General features: G+C 35.3%; 1 protein-coding gene across 1 annotated transcript in view; it reads right to left on the reverse strand.

Annotated features, from left to right (window-relative positions):
• The window catches only part of LOC148939413 (fanconi-associated nuclease 1-like), a 70,113-nt gene that overhangs the window by 34,627 nt on the left and 18,045 nt on the right, over positions 1-17,441 (reverse strand). The window contains exons 5-7 of the mRNA XM_089106570.1: positions 12,175-12,406; positions 10,443-10,624; positions 8,285-8,397 (exon numbers count right to left, since the gene is read on the reverse strand). Of these exons, the coding sequence (XP_088962696.1) occupies positions 8,285-8,397; positions 10,443-10,624; positions 12,175-12,406 (527 nt within the window). The remainder of the gene's footprint in view (positions 1-8,284; positions 8,398-10,442; positions 10,625-12,174; positions 12,407-17,441) is intronic.

Consider the following 17,441-nt stretch of genomic DNA (forward strand, 5'->3'; position numbering starts at 1 on the left):
GAGAATTCTTCTAAGAGAAAGAGTATAGAATAGAATAATTTAAATTCTATTCTATTCTTCTTTGCTTCTTGAGAATTCTTCTAAGAGAAAGAGTATATATCTTTGTGCTTTAGATCTATCAAAAGCTTTTGATAGTGTAAGTCATAGTCAGCTTTTTTCTGCTCTTCATGGTTACGGTGTCAATCTATCGGTTATAATGCTTCTTCGTTACTGGTACTCTAATTCTTTTCTTCGGCTGAAATCGGCGCCAGCTTCTATTATTAAAGTGAAAAGGGGTTTAAGGCAAGGTGGAGTTTTATCTCCGACCCCATTTTAAATTATGTATTTCAGGAGTTCTGGCAAAGATATCGGCTTCCTATCTCTCTGGTTTTCCGATGTTTCATACCTTGCCTACGCTGATGACCTGCTTCTTATAAGCCGTACTAAAACTGGTCTATCTAACATGGTTTCTTGTGTTGCTACTTCTTTTTCAGACATAGGCCTTTCTCTTAATGTAGATAGATGTACATTTCTTTCTTTTAATAACAATTCTAGTACTCCCCTTCGTTGTGGTGGCTTTAGTATCTCTCTCGTAGATTCTCTTCGATGGCTCGGTATTTAATAGTCTTCCGAGCTTGCGTCAGCGCACAGTCTCAGATATTAATATGAAAACTCAATTGGGATATGCTAAGATTGTTGCCAATAGAAGTAAATATAATAAACTCGCGTTGGCCAAGCTCTAGTCAACTTTTTGTGACCATTCAATTTTTTTTGCTTCTGCAATTTTTCCCCTACTTAAGAATAATGAGTTAAGAAGAATCCGGATTATTTATTTTAGATTTTGTAAGTTTTTGTTGTTTCTTCCACGTTGGACTAAAAACCGGGTAATTATTAATAAATTTCTTGTTCCTGATATTGCTGTAACAGTAATATCACAGAGAAAGTTCTACACAGAGAACTTTCAAATACCGCTTGTATCCGTTTTTCTCCGCACCATCGCGTTTGTTTGTTTGTTTTTCTCTCTTTGGTCATCCCACATTTTTTAGTATTGTAGAGAGTGAGTAAAATCAAATAATAATAATAACACTGACAGCTTGTGTCCATATTTCTGTATATTACTGCTTGTTAGATCCTGCAAGTTGTGATTTTTTTTTCTCTTCTTCTTTTCCTTCTCCTTTCATGTTATTTCTCTTTTGTTTTGGTTTCTTATAAATTTTATGTGTTACTCTGTAACTGGTAATCTTTAATTTATAAATTAATTTGCGTTACATTTTTATGTGTTTTTCTTCGTGATACTCCACGTATTGTACCTCTGTATAGTGTCAGTTAGAAATACATAATAATAATCTTTGCCCTGAAGACTCTGGGGGGAGTGTCCTGCTCAAAGGCATAATTTCCAGAACTTTTAACTGCGTTGAACAAAATGGCTATCTCAAAATTTGGAATGGATGTGTCTTGGAAAATGGTGGGCGTGGAAGGGGGATAGTTGCCTTTCGACTTTTAAAAAGGGCACGAGCCCTTTGAATTTCCAATCGAATGAGCCTTTTTTGAAGTTTCTACGACAATGCTTTCTATAAAAGCCTTATATGCCCCCAGGGCTTAACTTACAACCTTTGCCCTGAGGGCTGTGGGGGAATGTCCTCCTCAAAAACATAATTTCTATCTGGAAATCAACTACGCTGAACAAAATGGCTATCTCAAAATTTTGATTGGACGTATTCCAGGAAATGGCGGGCGTGGAAAGGGGGTTAGTTGCTCTCTAATCACTTTCGACTATTAAAAAGGGCACTAGCCACTCCAATTTCCAGTCAAATGAGCCATTTTTGAAGCTTCTACTACAACGCTTTCTATAAGAAACAATATAGGCCCCTAAGACAAAACGAACAACCTTGGTCCTGAGGGTTGTGGGGGGGGGGTTGTCATCTTCAAATATTTAATTTCCATAATTTTAAACTACGTTGAACAAAATGGCTATCTCAAAATTTTGATTAGAGGTGTTTGGAGAAAAGGTGGGCGTTAGGGGGGGGGGGAGTAGTTGCCATCCAATTACTTTGGACTATTAAAAAGGGCACTAGCCCTTTGAATTTCCAATCGAATGACCCTTTTTTGAAGTTTCTACGACAACGCTTTCTTTAAAAGGCATACATGCCCCCAGGGCATAACTTAAAACAATTGCCGTAGAAAAGATGAGGAAGTTCAAACATCGAAAATATAATTTTTATTTTTAACTCAACAAGGCTGAACAAAAGGGCAGTTTCGAAATTTTGATTGGATGTGTGTCGGGAAATGGTGGGTGTAGAAGGGGTGTTAGGTGCCATCCGATCACTTTTGACTATTAAAAACGGCACAAGCCACTCCAATTTCCAATTGAATGAGCCCTTTTCCAAGTTTCTACGACAACTTCTTCAATACTAAGTGCCCTGGTCTAAAGGAAAAAAAAATAATAAATAATACATTGTGCCAACGTCGTTCTTATATGCCCCAGGGCATAACTTAAAGCCCTTGCCCTGAGAGCTGTTAGGGAGTGTCCTCCTCAAAAACATAATTTCTATCTGGAAATCAACTACGCTGAACAAAATGACTATCTCAAAATTTTGATTGGATGTTTTTGAGGAAATGGTGGGCGTGGAAGGGGTGTTAGTTGCCTTCCAATCACTTTCGACTATTAAAAAGGGCACTAGCCGTTCAAATTTCCAATCAAATGAGCCCTTTTCCAAGTTTCTACGATAACTCCTTCGATACGAAGTGCCCTGGTATGGAATAAATAAATGAATAATAAAATGTGCCAACATCGTTCTTTACTTAGGCAGCGGTGCTGCGCTGCCTATGATAGACATCAGCAGGTCATAATCCACGCTTGTAACAAGAAAGCCAAGCAAAAGACCTAAATACAAATTTGAAGAAAATCATTACCGAATATATCAAACAAAAGATTGATGGGAACAATTCTTTCAACTTCATATCTTCCACGTTAAAGCAGATCTTGCATTTCAGAGTTCGAAGCTACGGCCATATTTGTGACAAAGACATGTTTTTGATGCAAGCTACCAGGTATCTGAGCATATACTCAAGCGTTACATATAGTTACAAGGGTTTTAGTAAAAGAGCCAAACTATTGCATTAGTAAGTGTTACAAGCTTATTTTACTTAGAAAAGCTCTGAATTGAATTTAAATTTTTCTAACAAATTTATATGGCATTAAGCTACAGTTGCTAAAATATAGCAATTTAATTGAGATATAAGTAAGTAAGTAGGTAAGTTTATTTGTGACCCACAATATAAAATAAATGCAGAGTAAAAAAAAAATAAAAAAAATAATATTGTTCACAAGGAAATAAGAAGGAAAAGCACAATATAAATAACGTAAGACTATCCACTGAATGACTGATCTGGAAAAAGATAAGTGGGAGGATTACTAGTACATAGCTTCTTTGGAGTATTGGTCCTCAGATCCTTATGCGATGTTGTCAAGCAGCACTAGAGGGTCGATAAGTCCAAATGAGAAATGACCTTGTGATTTATGTACCATCTTGGTAAACATAGCAGGAATTTACAATATTTAAAATAGCCTTTCCTTAGCTGAAAACGGTCTTTTTTCCGCAATAGAGGCTGAAAACCGGAAAGAAAAAGAAATGTAGGAGAACAAAAACTATGGTAAAGCTTACATAAGCCTCGGCGGCTGCACCTTCCTCTATTAGGCGATATTTTACCATATGAGATGCGAATACACTGCAGAGCACTAGCAACCAGAGACGACCATGCAGTCGAAAGTGTCAGAAAAAGTAATCCCAAGCCATTTCAACTTTGAGACACACTCGAGTAGCACTGTGCCTCCACGTAAAGGAGGAACAGGGTTAGAGATGTTAAAACACAGAACCTCACATTTAGAAGCATTTACAGAAAACTCAATCATACTCAAAAATTAATCAGAACATTTAGATTCTTTGTGAGGCCTGACCTAGTATGACTAACTAGCAGTGCGTCATCAGCATAGGCAATGTGACTAACAACAGCATTTTCTTAAACCACAGTAGGAGACAGCATTCGCAATCAGTCCACAAGAACAGTTTTGAAAATATATGGAGACAGCACACCACCTTGCCTGACTCCCTTCTTTACTGAGATAGGCTCAGATATATCAGACATCCATTTTAACCGAGCCAACGAATTGAAATACCAATATTGAAGAACTTTTACGACGGAAGAATTGACTCCTGCTTTAACTAAGCGGGGAAGCGCTTGCGAATGTGCAAGGTTGTCATAAGCGCCCGAGATATCGACCGAGCAAAACTAAAGTGGCCTTTTTTGCATTTTTGCCGAGACTAGCAATTAAACAAGTACATGATGGGCTTGAGAACAACCAAAACCAGCTCTGAACCAAAATTGATAATCAGAAAAATCACATTTAGTCAAAATTTCAGGCAATACGGCATACTCGGACAGCTTGCTCATGAAGCAGGACACTGTAATTGGTCGATAACTGGAACACTGACCTGGATCCTTTCCCTTTTTCGAAGCTGATGTTACGATTCCCGAAAGAAAACTATCTGGAACTAACGATTGGGCTAAACAAATTTGGAATAGAAGCTGAATGCATGTTAACAATAATGCGGATTAATGCAGATGCAAATGCGGATTACTCTTGCCCCAGATGTAACCTAGGTATTGAGGATGTCACCCATATTCTCAACGAGTGCCAGCAACTTTCTCTATTAAGGGAAAAGTATTTTGAGGGTGGCAACTTGGAGTTCCCGGGGATCCTGAAAACGACTGTAAAAAGGTCAATCAGGCAGTTGTGTAAATATGTAAATGAAGCGCTGACATGAATGAGTGAAACTTGATATTTATGTTATTTTTCTTGTGGAGGGTAATTAAGAATACTGTTCTGTATGGCCTGTTTTTTGGCTTATAATAAAATTATTATTATTATTATTACAATGGACACTTAATGGCAAAGTGATTGTGACACAGACCACCCATATAAGGAGCACTTGATTTCTTAACCTCCTTTAAAGCTCAATATATAACACCTCCAGACATTGAAAATATACGGGCTTGCTGAAGAAGTTGAGGAATAGTATTATGCAATAAGGAAGAAAACATGGACTGGATAGATGATTAAATTTGGAAAAAACCCGAGTAAAATGAGCAACAAAATCACCGACGTTTCGAATTTTGCTTGATTTTAAATATTTCACCAGAATTGGGCCGATCACAAGCAATCCAAAGGTTAAGTCAAAACTTCGCGCGTTGTTTAGCTTTTTTCACTTATGCGCACACATTCCACACCAGTTTTCTGGTGCCAAATCTAACACGCTCAACAGGAACTGAAGCTGAGGCAGCTGACTTCAAACAATGCACGAGCTGGTAATAGTAGCAATTTAAATCAATCTTAGTTGTCGGTGACCTTACAGAGGTTTGTAAAAGATGAAAAGGCACTTTCAGGTTTGACAATAACGAGCAAAGAACATACAAATAAACTTCAAAACTTACTCGTTTCTAATTTGGCTTATCAAACCATTTATTATGGTTAGAAGAACAGTCACAAGCCAGTAGAGCAGGCGACTCAATTTCACAAGTTAAAGGCAAGTGATCATCCTCAATTTTATCATCCAAAATACTGACAGGAGATATCACAAGTGATCCGTTTAAAGTTATAATATGATCAAAGTTTGATTTATCACCATCACGGTTATCAATGTAGGTAAATTCTTTTTCCTTATTGACTAACTGATAACCACTAGGCAAAGCATCAAAAAACAGGTCACTTCTTTCAGATTGGGATAGAAGATTGGCATTAATATTTCCAGCGACAATCCAATTTAATCCCTGATTAGTCACTCTTAGCAGAAGTATCCTGAGACGCTGGCAAGCACCCGTGAAGGAAGATAGGGAAGAAATGTTCTTACGATTGCAAGGCATATAGACATTGATGAAGACCATATTACCGCACTTTATTGCCAGCAAATTATGATCAGAAGAAATAAGCTCAGGCTTCTGAGCGAGGCGAACTAAAGCTGCAAGGCAAAACCATATTACCGCACTTTATTGCCAGTAAATTATGATCAGAAGAAATAAGCTCAGGCTTCTGAGCGAGGTGAACTAAAGTTGCAAGGCCCCAAGAGGCTCGACCGCACGTTTTTTTAGCTTCACGTACAAACGAGTGATGAATGGGTGACCGTTTAAGAGAATCTGTATTGACTTTAGTTAGAAAATGTTTCTGTAGGAAAACATAATACATCCGAATACATCTTTTTAGGCTCAACAAATTATCAATATTTGATATAAATGTTACCGTGAATGTCCGAAATTGGTGAATGTCGAATTCACTGGTGAATGTTTGAAATATCTTTTTTTTTCTCCTTGGGTTTAGCCAGCGTTGCCAGTCAACTTTTTCACTTTTATGCAAGGTTTGATGGTGATAGGTTAAGTTGGGTTAGATTAGGTTGGATTAGGTTTTTAACCCATTTCTGAGATTTATAACCTAATTTAACCTAACCTAACGCAGCCTAACCTTTTTAGCTTTTACCATCAAAGCTTGCATAAGACTGTAAAAGCTGATTCGCAAAACTAATTGAATCCAAGAAGAAAAAAGAGAATTTCGGACATTTACCGGAGAATGTCGACATAAACCAGATTTCGGACATTCACAGTACAAGATTCATGTTAGTGGTGGTAAAAGCTACAGCAGCCAAAATAAGAAAAAAAAATCGACAATAAAAATAACAAACAAGCAAATGTCTTTGCAACATTTTTTCATATTTAATAATCAGTAATTTAATTCAAATCTTTATTAAACATGAAATAAGTAAATATTTTCTAAAGAAAAATATAATTGAAAATACAATATGTTGAATCAGCGAAATCCACTATCGATATAAACGAGTAACACCGTAACATAAATGCAAGTGTGCTGGTTCTGCTTTTGAAGAAAGACGGAGATCATTTCTTTAGATGCCAGGGGCATATAACTGTGGTATTGACAACCTCAGAACATTTGTAAATAAGAAAGCTAAGTTCTTTTATTATATGCCTGCAACATTACAGGCTTGTTGATTTCATGTTTGTGGGTAACAGAGCAAATTGGGATATCTGGTTTGTTTCAATGGATAATCGCAGCATAAAAGAATTCGCAGAAAGATTTTCACTAAAATTTATGGGCTAAAACTTGGCTCTCAAAAAAGCGACAAGTTAGCTTAGTACTGTGCCTATTAAATTATATGGTGACAACCAGATATTATATTTTATATAATGAACTCACGGAAATACTTCAAATAGCTGAAGAATCATTCTTCATTCAGGAATGTCAGTACTGACTTTTAATTTGTTTTAATGATGCTATGAAATTAAAGTGACATTAGTCAATGTCAGGGATTATGTATAGATGCTCTGGTGCCCATTCATGGCCTACAAACTGTATCTTTGACATCCCGACCCTACAATTGAGCTTATTGAAAAAAATATATAATTTTAAGCATTTCCTTTTGATCACTCGGCTTTATTTATTTTATTGCACGGTTTCGTTCCAAACAAAAGCATAACTTAAGCATTGATTATTTTCTAACATTGATTATTTCCTAATAAATTTCCGGTCTCAAGATTGATTAATACGTGCTATATAAATTATAAAATAAAGCTTTATCTGTACGAGTCTCTCAAACGTAACACTTTGTACATTCTTAGAGATATAACATAAAACTCTATTACAAGATGTCAATAAAGCTAACTTATTTTTTAGTTGAATATAGAAACTTCATGGCTGCGGGTACATTTTCAGAGCTGAAAATTTATTTCATGCATCAGTATATACAGACAGTATATGTAGTAAAGAGAAAGAGAGAAAGGGGGAGAGAGAGAGAGAGAGAGAGAGAGAAAGAGAGAAGAGTTAGAGAGAGGGGAGTTGATTGAACAATTATTACATTATCTTCAGAAAAAACAGTTTTTTAAAGTGTTGGATCGCAGGACAATTAGGCAGCCTCACATGCAAATTCAATAAGAGCGAACCCCAAAAAAGAACTTATACTCTGAAGCCTTCAATCCCAGTTAAAAAAAAAAAAAAAAAAAACACAAATTCCAAAAGAACCAAAACAAATTTAAAAAAAAAACTGCTAAAGAATACCCAAGAAAAAAATCCAGGTTTTTATCAAGGTTTTCGCAGTGATAGTTTGCGGCTACACTGCAACTTCATTGCTGAAGCTACATTTTTAGAGGTTTTGAAAATTTGTCGCGTGATTCAGTAAAGACAGATAGTATACGTAGCATAGAGGGATAGAGAGGAAGGGGAGTTGAACATTTATTAAATTACCTTCTGAAAAGCCACTTTCTTTAAAATGTTGAATTGCAAATTCTTCGACAGACGAGAATGTCCGTTCACCGTTTTCATTCCATCTGATAAATGTAGACTTCCCTCCAGTTTCACTAAATAAAATTACAGTAAAATTAACAAAAACCATAAAATCTATTAGTAATTTTTAGAAACTTCGACAAACTTTTCATGATATAATGTATCGAATCTCTTTTTACGAAATGGAAAGGTTTTTACAAGAAGATGAATTTATTTCTGTCTCATCTGAAGACCATAACTACAACGAGTTGGAGAACTGACATACATTACTAGCTACATACGTTAACAATTGCTAGGCTTAATTTTACATATGTAGACTTTTCTAATGGTAATATAAAAGTAATATCATCTTGTCATAATGAGAGGTTTCCATGAACACTTTAATATCAGAAAAACTCGAACACAAAACTTATATAATACTTACATACTACTGGAGTATGACGGCATGTTGAACGTTCTGTAGAGCCCAGCAACTAGAGCCCGTGAAGCCCATATTTACATTCTTCAATAGAATTTTATGTTTAATGTAACTTTACAGCTTATAATAACTTGGACAAATTTTAATGGAATTCCCATTTGATGGCAGTGCCCAGTCAATTCTACAGCTTAATTTTTTGGTTCATCGTGAACAAGAGGAATTTGCTTTCTTCAGTAGCCTAAACAATCTTACAGTTCATGATACCTTCAATTGAATTTATCTGTATTTAATAAAAACCATTCTTAAATTCTACAGTGATTTAATTTTCAATTTCATTTAGAGTTTTGATATGAAATACTTATGCTCAATTTAGTGTAAAAACGTTTATGGTGACAACCAATATTTTATGCTTTGCAGTTTTAATATTGCTTTTTTCAAGCAATTAAGATAGCATCCCGTGATTAGACATTTATGTTGGGCCACTAAGAAAAATATTTTCATAATATATAATTTTCTATCAGCTAGAGTTTTGCATGAGTCTCTTGGTGCTACTGCAAAAAAAGAAGTAGAAAACTCTCAACAGCATTAAGAAATCTGAGATACAGCGTTAAATACTCTTTCACCCTGATAGACACTGTTTGAACCTTCTGATTTTGCCATTTCCCATAAAACTGTTAAAATTTATCTTGTTTTTATTATCCCTGTCCTATCTGAATCTTCCAGTTTTTCTTTTAAGCCTTTGTGACCCATTTACTAAACCTGTTCAAGAATACAATTTCTTCTAATTTAAAGTGAGATATCTAGATATCTATTTTAAATATATCACCCATAGAGCTAATGTGTCTATCTCCCTCCTTAAGCTCTTAAATAAATTTAGCGCCTCCTTCCCCTTCCTTAAGCATTTATACTTTATTTGTCCGCCTGCATCTCGAATATGCTTCTCCAGTTTGGCACCCTGGTATCTCCCGCAAAGAAAAAAATTGAATGTATCCAAAAAAGAGCCTTGCGAATAGTTTTCAAAGAAAGCAAGGTGCCATACTGTCTGCTTTTCCCCGTTTTATTTCTTTTCCCCATTTTTTGTTTTTTTTCATTTAATGTATGAACTCTTTACTCTCCCCTACAAAAATTACATAACAATTGGACAACAGCAGCGGAACAAAAACCCCATAGGGCATTCTGCTGACAGAGAAAAAAGAATCGCTTGGAGGTTGGTTAGTACAGCGTTATTTGCTGTTTATGGTACTCTAAGGCCTTTTTTTCATCAATAAGAAAAAATCTTCCCATCCTAGGGATATGTCCAAGCCACGTAAGCTACTCTTACATAATACACATATTGGGTGGGATAGAACCACTCCATTCACCAAGATGGTAAACCTTTGCAGTCGCGACTAATGTGTTAAATATCTTAAACTAGGCTTCCATAAACCAGGGCCATCGACAGGGGGAAGAGCAAGAAGGGCACTTGTATGGGAGCAAGCTCTCTAAAGGGTTACGGGATACGGTAGATATCTGTATTGCAAACTAATTAAAAAGGTGCTATCTACAAAGTGGATTTGGATCCATTAATGAAAGTTGCTGTTTTGTACCTAGATATTGAATTTATACTCAAAATTTGAATGAAATTGATTGATATACAGTTACTGCAGCATAGTAACAGTCGCATCTGTGTGTCAATTAATCCATGCTGTAGCATTAGCTTACCTTTCTAGTCTCCGTCCTTGTAGCTCAATTTGTTTGGTAAGTCTTAACTGGGTAGGGTCCCTTATCATTTCAACAGATGTACCCTGTTTCTTGGTGAAACGAAACAGACGATTCTTAAGAGAGAATTTATGAGATTCAGAGACCCATCGGCTATTACAGGCAACATCAACAATTTCCTTAAGCTGCAATAGTAAATTAAACTAATTTGAATAAAAATTGATTCTGTAAGACGCAAATTGTTTTTTCTTAATTACAACTCAAGATAACTGGACAACTTGAGACTCTTTTAGAGGTGCAGGCGCAAGCAGAGGAACATTTAGGTCCGTTTTTCCACCAAAAGAATAGGAATAAGTGAGCTGTTTTGCTTTTTGTATGCTGCCAAACAAATGACACTTTATTAGTTTCATGATCAAGAACAAGTAAATTATACGGTAAAATTGTGTCCCAAATTTGCACCAGTATCAAGGGTTCTTGGTCAACATTGCCTTTGGTTGGGTGAAACAATCACTCTTTTTACAGTATCCACTTGTCAAGAAGATTTGTGACATGATGCCTCCCCCCTCCCTTGTTCTGAACTACCCGAGAGAAGGGTTTGGTATTGTATATGAAAAAGCTTTTCCAGCCCAAATATTTGGATCTTTTTCCTATTTTAACAAACTACCCCAAATTTTTTCAAGATTCCTTTTCTCCTAATGCGGGTATGGCTAATACGAAATAATAAGAACGATAACATGTCAATTGTGAAAAGGTAAACAATTCTCTTTTTTTTGGTTATACTGTTTCTCTGCAATCCACATCTTTTTTTTTCTTTTAATCAAAAGGGATATCAAACATTCGTTTCGGTTTTAAAACAACTTCGGTTTCAGCTTTTTCCTATTTGAGCTAACAAAATATATTGCAGTTTTCCATTCAAATTTGCGACATTTACTGCTACAGGGACTATATTCTATAAAAACAAGCATGAAAACGAATATTAAACAGTGAAAGACATTTGACTAAGTTTATTTGAGAGCTGATGTTTCCATCAAGCAGTTTAGTGAAAAGCCTTTTCGTACAAAAATATTAATTCTAATAAAAATAATTGAATAAGAACCTCGAATCTTCAAAAAAATCTCTCCTTAACATTATTCTTTAGATGAATCCACAATCTTGACTTTACTAAATTTTATAACTGTTTTAGCGAGCATTGTCTTATCACATCGAAAAGTAAAACTATTTCACAAAGTGTATCTGATGAGATGAAACATCAGGGAGAGTGATGTTTCGTTAAGTGTAGAAAAATTAGCCAATACTTGTACAGCCAATAGAAATTTGACCAATAACAGAATTGAACATTTGTAATATATATTACTGTAACCGAATAATTTCTTTATAACCGAATTTATATAGAACTATTAACCGAATAAAATCTATATAATTCAATTAATTTCTATATAACCGAATTTTAAATAATTTAAGTAAAAAGTAATTCAAGCACAAGAGGCCCCTTGAATCCTAGAAAGAAGAAAGAAGGACCCACCCAAGTAAATTTGATCCAAGAGTATTTTGACTTCAAATTTTTAGAGGTTTAGAGGTTAGAGGTTTTCATTTTCAAATTTTCAGAGGTTTAGTAGTGATCAGCCTTTTGACTCAATTTATTTATTTCAATATATTTCAATTTAGATTTCAGTTTATTTTATTAAGGAATTTCAATTTATTTATTTGATTCAACAATTAAATAAAAAAAACTTGCCTTATCAAGATTTTTAAGATGCGTCCCATAATCCAAAGCTAACCTATCGAATATTTTTCCTTTATAATAAGGTATGTAAACATCTTGAGCAACAAGAATCTCCATCACTTCCACAGCTTCCTGGTATTTTCGCTGCTTCTCGTATGCTTCAGCCATTTTCCAAACTGCGTAGGCGTGAAGGGAGGTAGAAACATATCGACGCAAATGTAAAGGAATAGTAGCTTCATATGCCCTACGAAAGCAAATTTTAAAGATATAATTCAACACTTCGTTAGCATAACTGCTGCTAGCCCAAGGAAAGAATAACTAGAAAAATAGTCCAAAAGTCACTAGAATAGATAAGATATCATTTAAAACTCGAAAAAACGTTAAATTGCGTCTTTATTTGTAGTTTTTTTTTTGTCAAAATCACCAGCATGATTTTCGGCTTTTTATACGAATTAAGAAGATAACTTAATGTGTCCACACTTCGATGAATATTGTCTTTTGAGCATATTTATTTATCTGAAAACCAGAATAGAACAACATAAAAAGGACAGAGTAGCATAGGCGAAAAACAAAAATGAGAAAAAAATCAACCACATATTTATGATTCGAAAGAAAAATAAACCACGGGTGACCGACTGTTTTCTTTTTTCTTTTTCTAAAAGAAAATTTTGTATATCTATGTCTTTACTGCTCGGTGATTTCGACATCGACATTTGCATCTCATTTGCGTTCGGCGAGTGCGTTTTTTCCACAGCAAGGAAACTATGATTGAAATCCATTCTCTAACAGCACGAAAAATCAAGATGTTAGAGATAATGTACTTGTTTCAAAAATTGCTATCACAAGCCCCGAGGGGCCGAATTCGTATTTCGAGTTAAAAAAAAAACATAAAAAAAGTTTGAAAACAACAAAACGCTTAAAACTAGCTAAAGGATGCAGAATTAATTGACATAATGATTAATTCATTAATTGACCGTTGTTTAAAACCGTTTTTTTATCAAAAAGTTAAAGACAAAACTGCATTCCATCTTATTTCTGTTTCATCTCTTAATATTTACATACCATCCAACTAGCTGTGTTTTCATCTATAAGTAACTGTACCATACACTAGATATAAAAAATATATAAAGAACTGAATAGGTTTTTCGTATACTATTAGCTTCTATCCTTTTGAAAGGCTTTGATCTCGTTTTAGGTTCAATAAAGGACTTGTTGCTCCCAAATTGACACTCAATTCATTATTTTTATATATTTTAAAATAAATGCCAAGAAGTACATGTTCTTTGATTTAGAAGACTATTTAAAACTTACATATAAATTATTAAATTTAAACACAATTATTTGAAGTCTTGGTATAGAAATTTATAGAAGTTTTACAGCTACATTCTAGAGGGATTTCAATTTTTCTTGAGCCACCAAGCTTCACGTCACACAATCAAAAAAAGACATTTTGTAGTACACAGGTATTTCATTAATTTCTGTTTAGGATCAGACTGGAAGACATGGTTTCTCAGCAAATTTTTATTTAAAATAAATTTCCTGTTTACCCAAGGGTTGAAGAACAGACTAGGTTTTTTTTTTTTACAGAGAAGTAACAAAAAGTCTGTTTTTCGATAATTGCCTATGAAGAGTTCAAATAATTTCAGCTGTAATCTAATTTACCAGCCGGGATTCACAAAGGGACCTTTTCCACTTGAAAGTATTTACCGTGTTCTTTGAGAATTTAAACATTCGTCTTACTTATTTAGTATCTATATTTCTTTTCCTTTTTTCCCTCTGCTCAGTTAATATATAAGAGGAATTTAGTTTATGAATATGTTGTTCAGTCCCTTCGTATGTAAAAAATTTAAGCCATTTATCGAAAATACTTCTTTCCGAATAATTTGGAATTCGAATAAAAAATTCTATCTAACTTTTTCATGACATAAGCACGAATGAAAACCGAAGATCATACCCCCCCCCCAAAAAAACTAACGAGTCACCGCAGCACAAAGCCGCCTGAGGCCAACACAGCTATGCGCGCTCCTCCTCCACCCCAATCTACACAAAGCCTCCCTTTTTACACCCGCCCACGAAGTTCCCATTTCCTTCAAATCCCTCCCTACGACGTCCTCCCACCCAAGACGGGGACGACCAGCTTTCCGTTTAGCCCTAGATGGTTGGCCAAAAAGAACAATCTTCGGCAATCTGTCATCCTTCATCCGCACAACGTTCCCTAGCCACATCAACCTTTCTTTCATTATAGGCCTAGAGAGCGGTATTGAACTACATTTTTCGTGTATCCTATAGTTTGAAATACAGTCCGTCAGCCGGGCACCCAGAACAATCCTTAAGCAATTTCTCTGGAAAACATCTAGTATATCTTCATCCGCTTTTCAGAGCGTCCATGCTTCAGAGCCATATTTGACCACTGTCATCACTGTAGCTTCTAATATTCTAATCTTGGTTTTCAGACTTATCTTCCGATTCTTCCAGACTTTTTTTAACTGTGAAAAAAAAACCCTGAGCCTTGGCTATTCTATTTTTAATATCTCCACTGCTCCCACTATCTTTACTAATAATACTACCAAGGTAAGTGAAGCTGTCCACCTGATCAATCTTTTCATTACCCAACGTCACCTTTTCCTCTTCACTTATTCCTAGCCTTAGTAACTTAGTCTTCCTAACATTAAATTTCAAACCTATACTGGCACCCTGAACTCGCAACACCTCTAAAAAATCATTCATTTTGCTCACACTTTCATCTAGAATGCTTAAATCAGCAATATAATCTAAATTAAAGAAAATTTTTCCTCCCCATTTAATTCCGTGGTCTTTCATTGCCTTTCCTGTGCTCTTTAAAACAAAGTCCATCAAAAAAATACATATAAAGCGGGATAGAACACAACCCTGCTTAACTCCTGATTTAATACAAAACCAGCTGCTAACCTCATTTCCTACCTTAACCGCAGCACTGTTATTCTCGTACTTAACACTAATCACTTTAATATATTTGTCTGGTATACCATACAAGGATACAACCTTTACTAAAGCTCTTCTATCAACAGAATCGAACGCTTGCTCATAATCTACAAAACTGAGAACCAAAGGTGTTTGAAAACTCAGGCACTTCTCAATTATTAGCCTAAGAGTGAAAATTTGGTCGACACATCCTCTACCTTTTCTAAAACCGCACTGTTCTTCTCTTAAAACTTTGTCTACGGCATCTCTCAGTCTAAAAAGCATCATATTACTAAGTAATTTACTACCTACAAAGATCAGAATAATGCCTCGATAATTACCACACTCACTTTTATCACCTTTCTTATAAAGTGGCTTAATTAGGGTTTTCCCAAAATCGTTAGGTACTTCCCCTCTTTGAAAAATCATATTCATAATCTTCAGTAACTTATTTCTAACTTCAAAGCCACCATATTTAAGACACTCATTTACCACACTATCAGCACCTGGAGCCTTATTATTTTTTAATCCTTTTAGTACTGTTGCTAACTCCTCCTAACAAAACAAATCTTCCTTCACATCCCAGGTATCACAGACTTTTTCATTTTCCTGTATATCTTTTTCTGCAACTCTATCTCGGCTAAGCAAATTCTCAAAATGTTTGGCCCATCTCTCTTTAGTTTTTTCCTTATCGCTAATTGCGACCCCATTCCTATCTTTAACTGGGCCATGGCCGGATTGACTACTCCCTCTCAATTTGTTAACGTGCCAGTACAATATTTTACTATTATGCCGTCTAGCTGCATCTTCCAGATCCTCGACAATTTTATCCATGGTCTCCTTCACACCTCCATAGTTCATATTTTAGTGCTTTCTCCACTTCCTTTATATTTCTTTTATTTTTATATGATCTATCTCTCAGGTAATTCTTGTACAAGTCCTTTCTCCTTTCTATTAAACATAAAGCTTTTTCACTAATATTCTTAGTTGCAGTCCTAGCTTTCTTCCCTAATACACCTTCAGCAACTTCACAAATTATTTTCCTAAAATTATTCCAACCATCTTCCACATTATCAAATTTTACACTCTTAAGTTTAGTATTCAACTGTTCCTGAAAAGTTTCCCTCAAACTCTCATGCTGGAGTCTATCAACATCATAACTTCCCGGGAGGTAGTTACCCTTCCGATATTTCAGCTTTAAATCAACCCTTGACACTACTAGATGGTGATCTTTACTTTTAACATCAATAACAGCACTCCTATATACCCTAGTATCTTGTATTGATCCTGCCAGTCTTCGGTTTACTATAACATAATCAATAAGGTTTGCTGTCTTACCATCACGTGAATACCTTGTTAACTTATGAGCTATTTTATGACCAAACACCGTATAGATTATAACTAGATTGTTATACCTACAAAACTGCAAAAGTCTGTATCCATTACTGTTTTCTTTTCCTACACCAAATTTACCTAGGCTGGGATACCATCTATCCCTATTTCTACCAACCTGGGCGTTAAAATCTCCCAGTATTATCATCATATTTCTACCTTTTACTTACAAATGGTAATTAGCAATTAACACGGTCACGAATTTATTTCGTGATTCGGGAACTTTTTCAAATACAATGCGGAGTTATTTCCTATCAAGAAAGCGAAACTATTTATTCCTAAAGCAGAGAAATCATTACATTAAATTATCGCCTTCATGTTATGAATATCAAAGAGCGTCTATTTTGGCTCTGAAAATGAAATAATGTCCTCTTAGGGTTCTTCAATGGGCTTTATCTACCAAAAAAAATTATATGGTTAAAGGTAGAAAAGACAGGTAATGGTTTCAAAAGGTGGAATACTTCAGCATGCTTATATCAAAACAAGCTGCTTTACCGAAGCTCTGCTGCAAAGCCCTGTTTAAGGACAAAATTGTAGTTTTCTGTGTTTGATAAGACAGATATTAAACAGCTTATTTAAAAAAACAACAGGGGTCTTGAAAGCACCATCCTGGGACACAATCTATCATCACAGAAATGTTGCTGCCATAAAAAAGAGTTAAACAGAAGGCTGCTTTAAGGTCTGCCACTAAGGCTAGGTTGACTTGTGACTGCTGGTCTGCAAAAGGATCAGGTTTTATAAGTATCACTGCCTATTACCCTGGAAGATAAAAAATGAGCAGAGATTGCACCAGAGTGTTTCACATTTCAAGAGGCTTAATCATTCTCATACAACTACTAACATCCTTCCAGCAATCTAAGCTGCAATCAGGAAGTTTTCACTGACAGTTAAGATGCTCCACATTGTGACTTTAGGCTATGATCACTTTCCTGAACTTCATGTTTTGA

Source organism: Artemia sp. Qi Xiang Cuo, chromosome 21 (assembly GCF_049724085.1).
Source record: "Artemia sp. Qi Xiang Cuo chromosome 21, ASM4972408v1, whole genome shotgun sequence".
Classification (NCBI taxonomy): Eukaryota; Metazoa; Arthropoda; class Branchiopoda; order Anostraca; family Artemiidae; genus Artemia; species Artemia sp. Qi Xiang Cuo.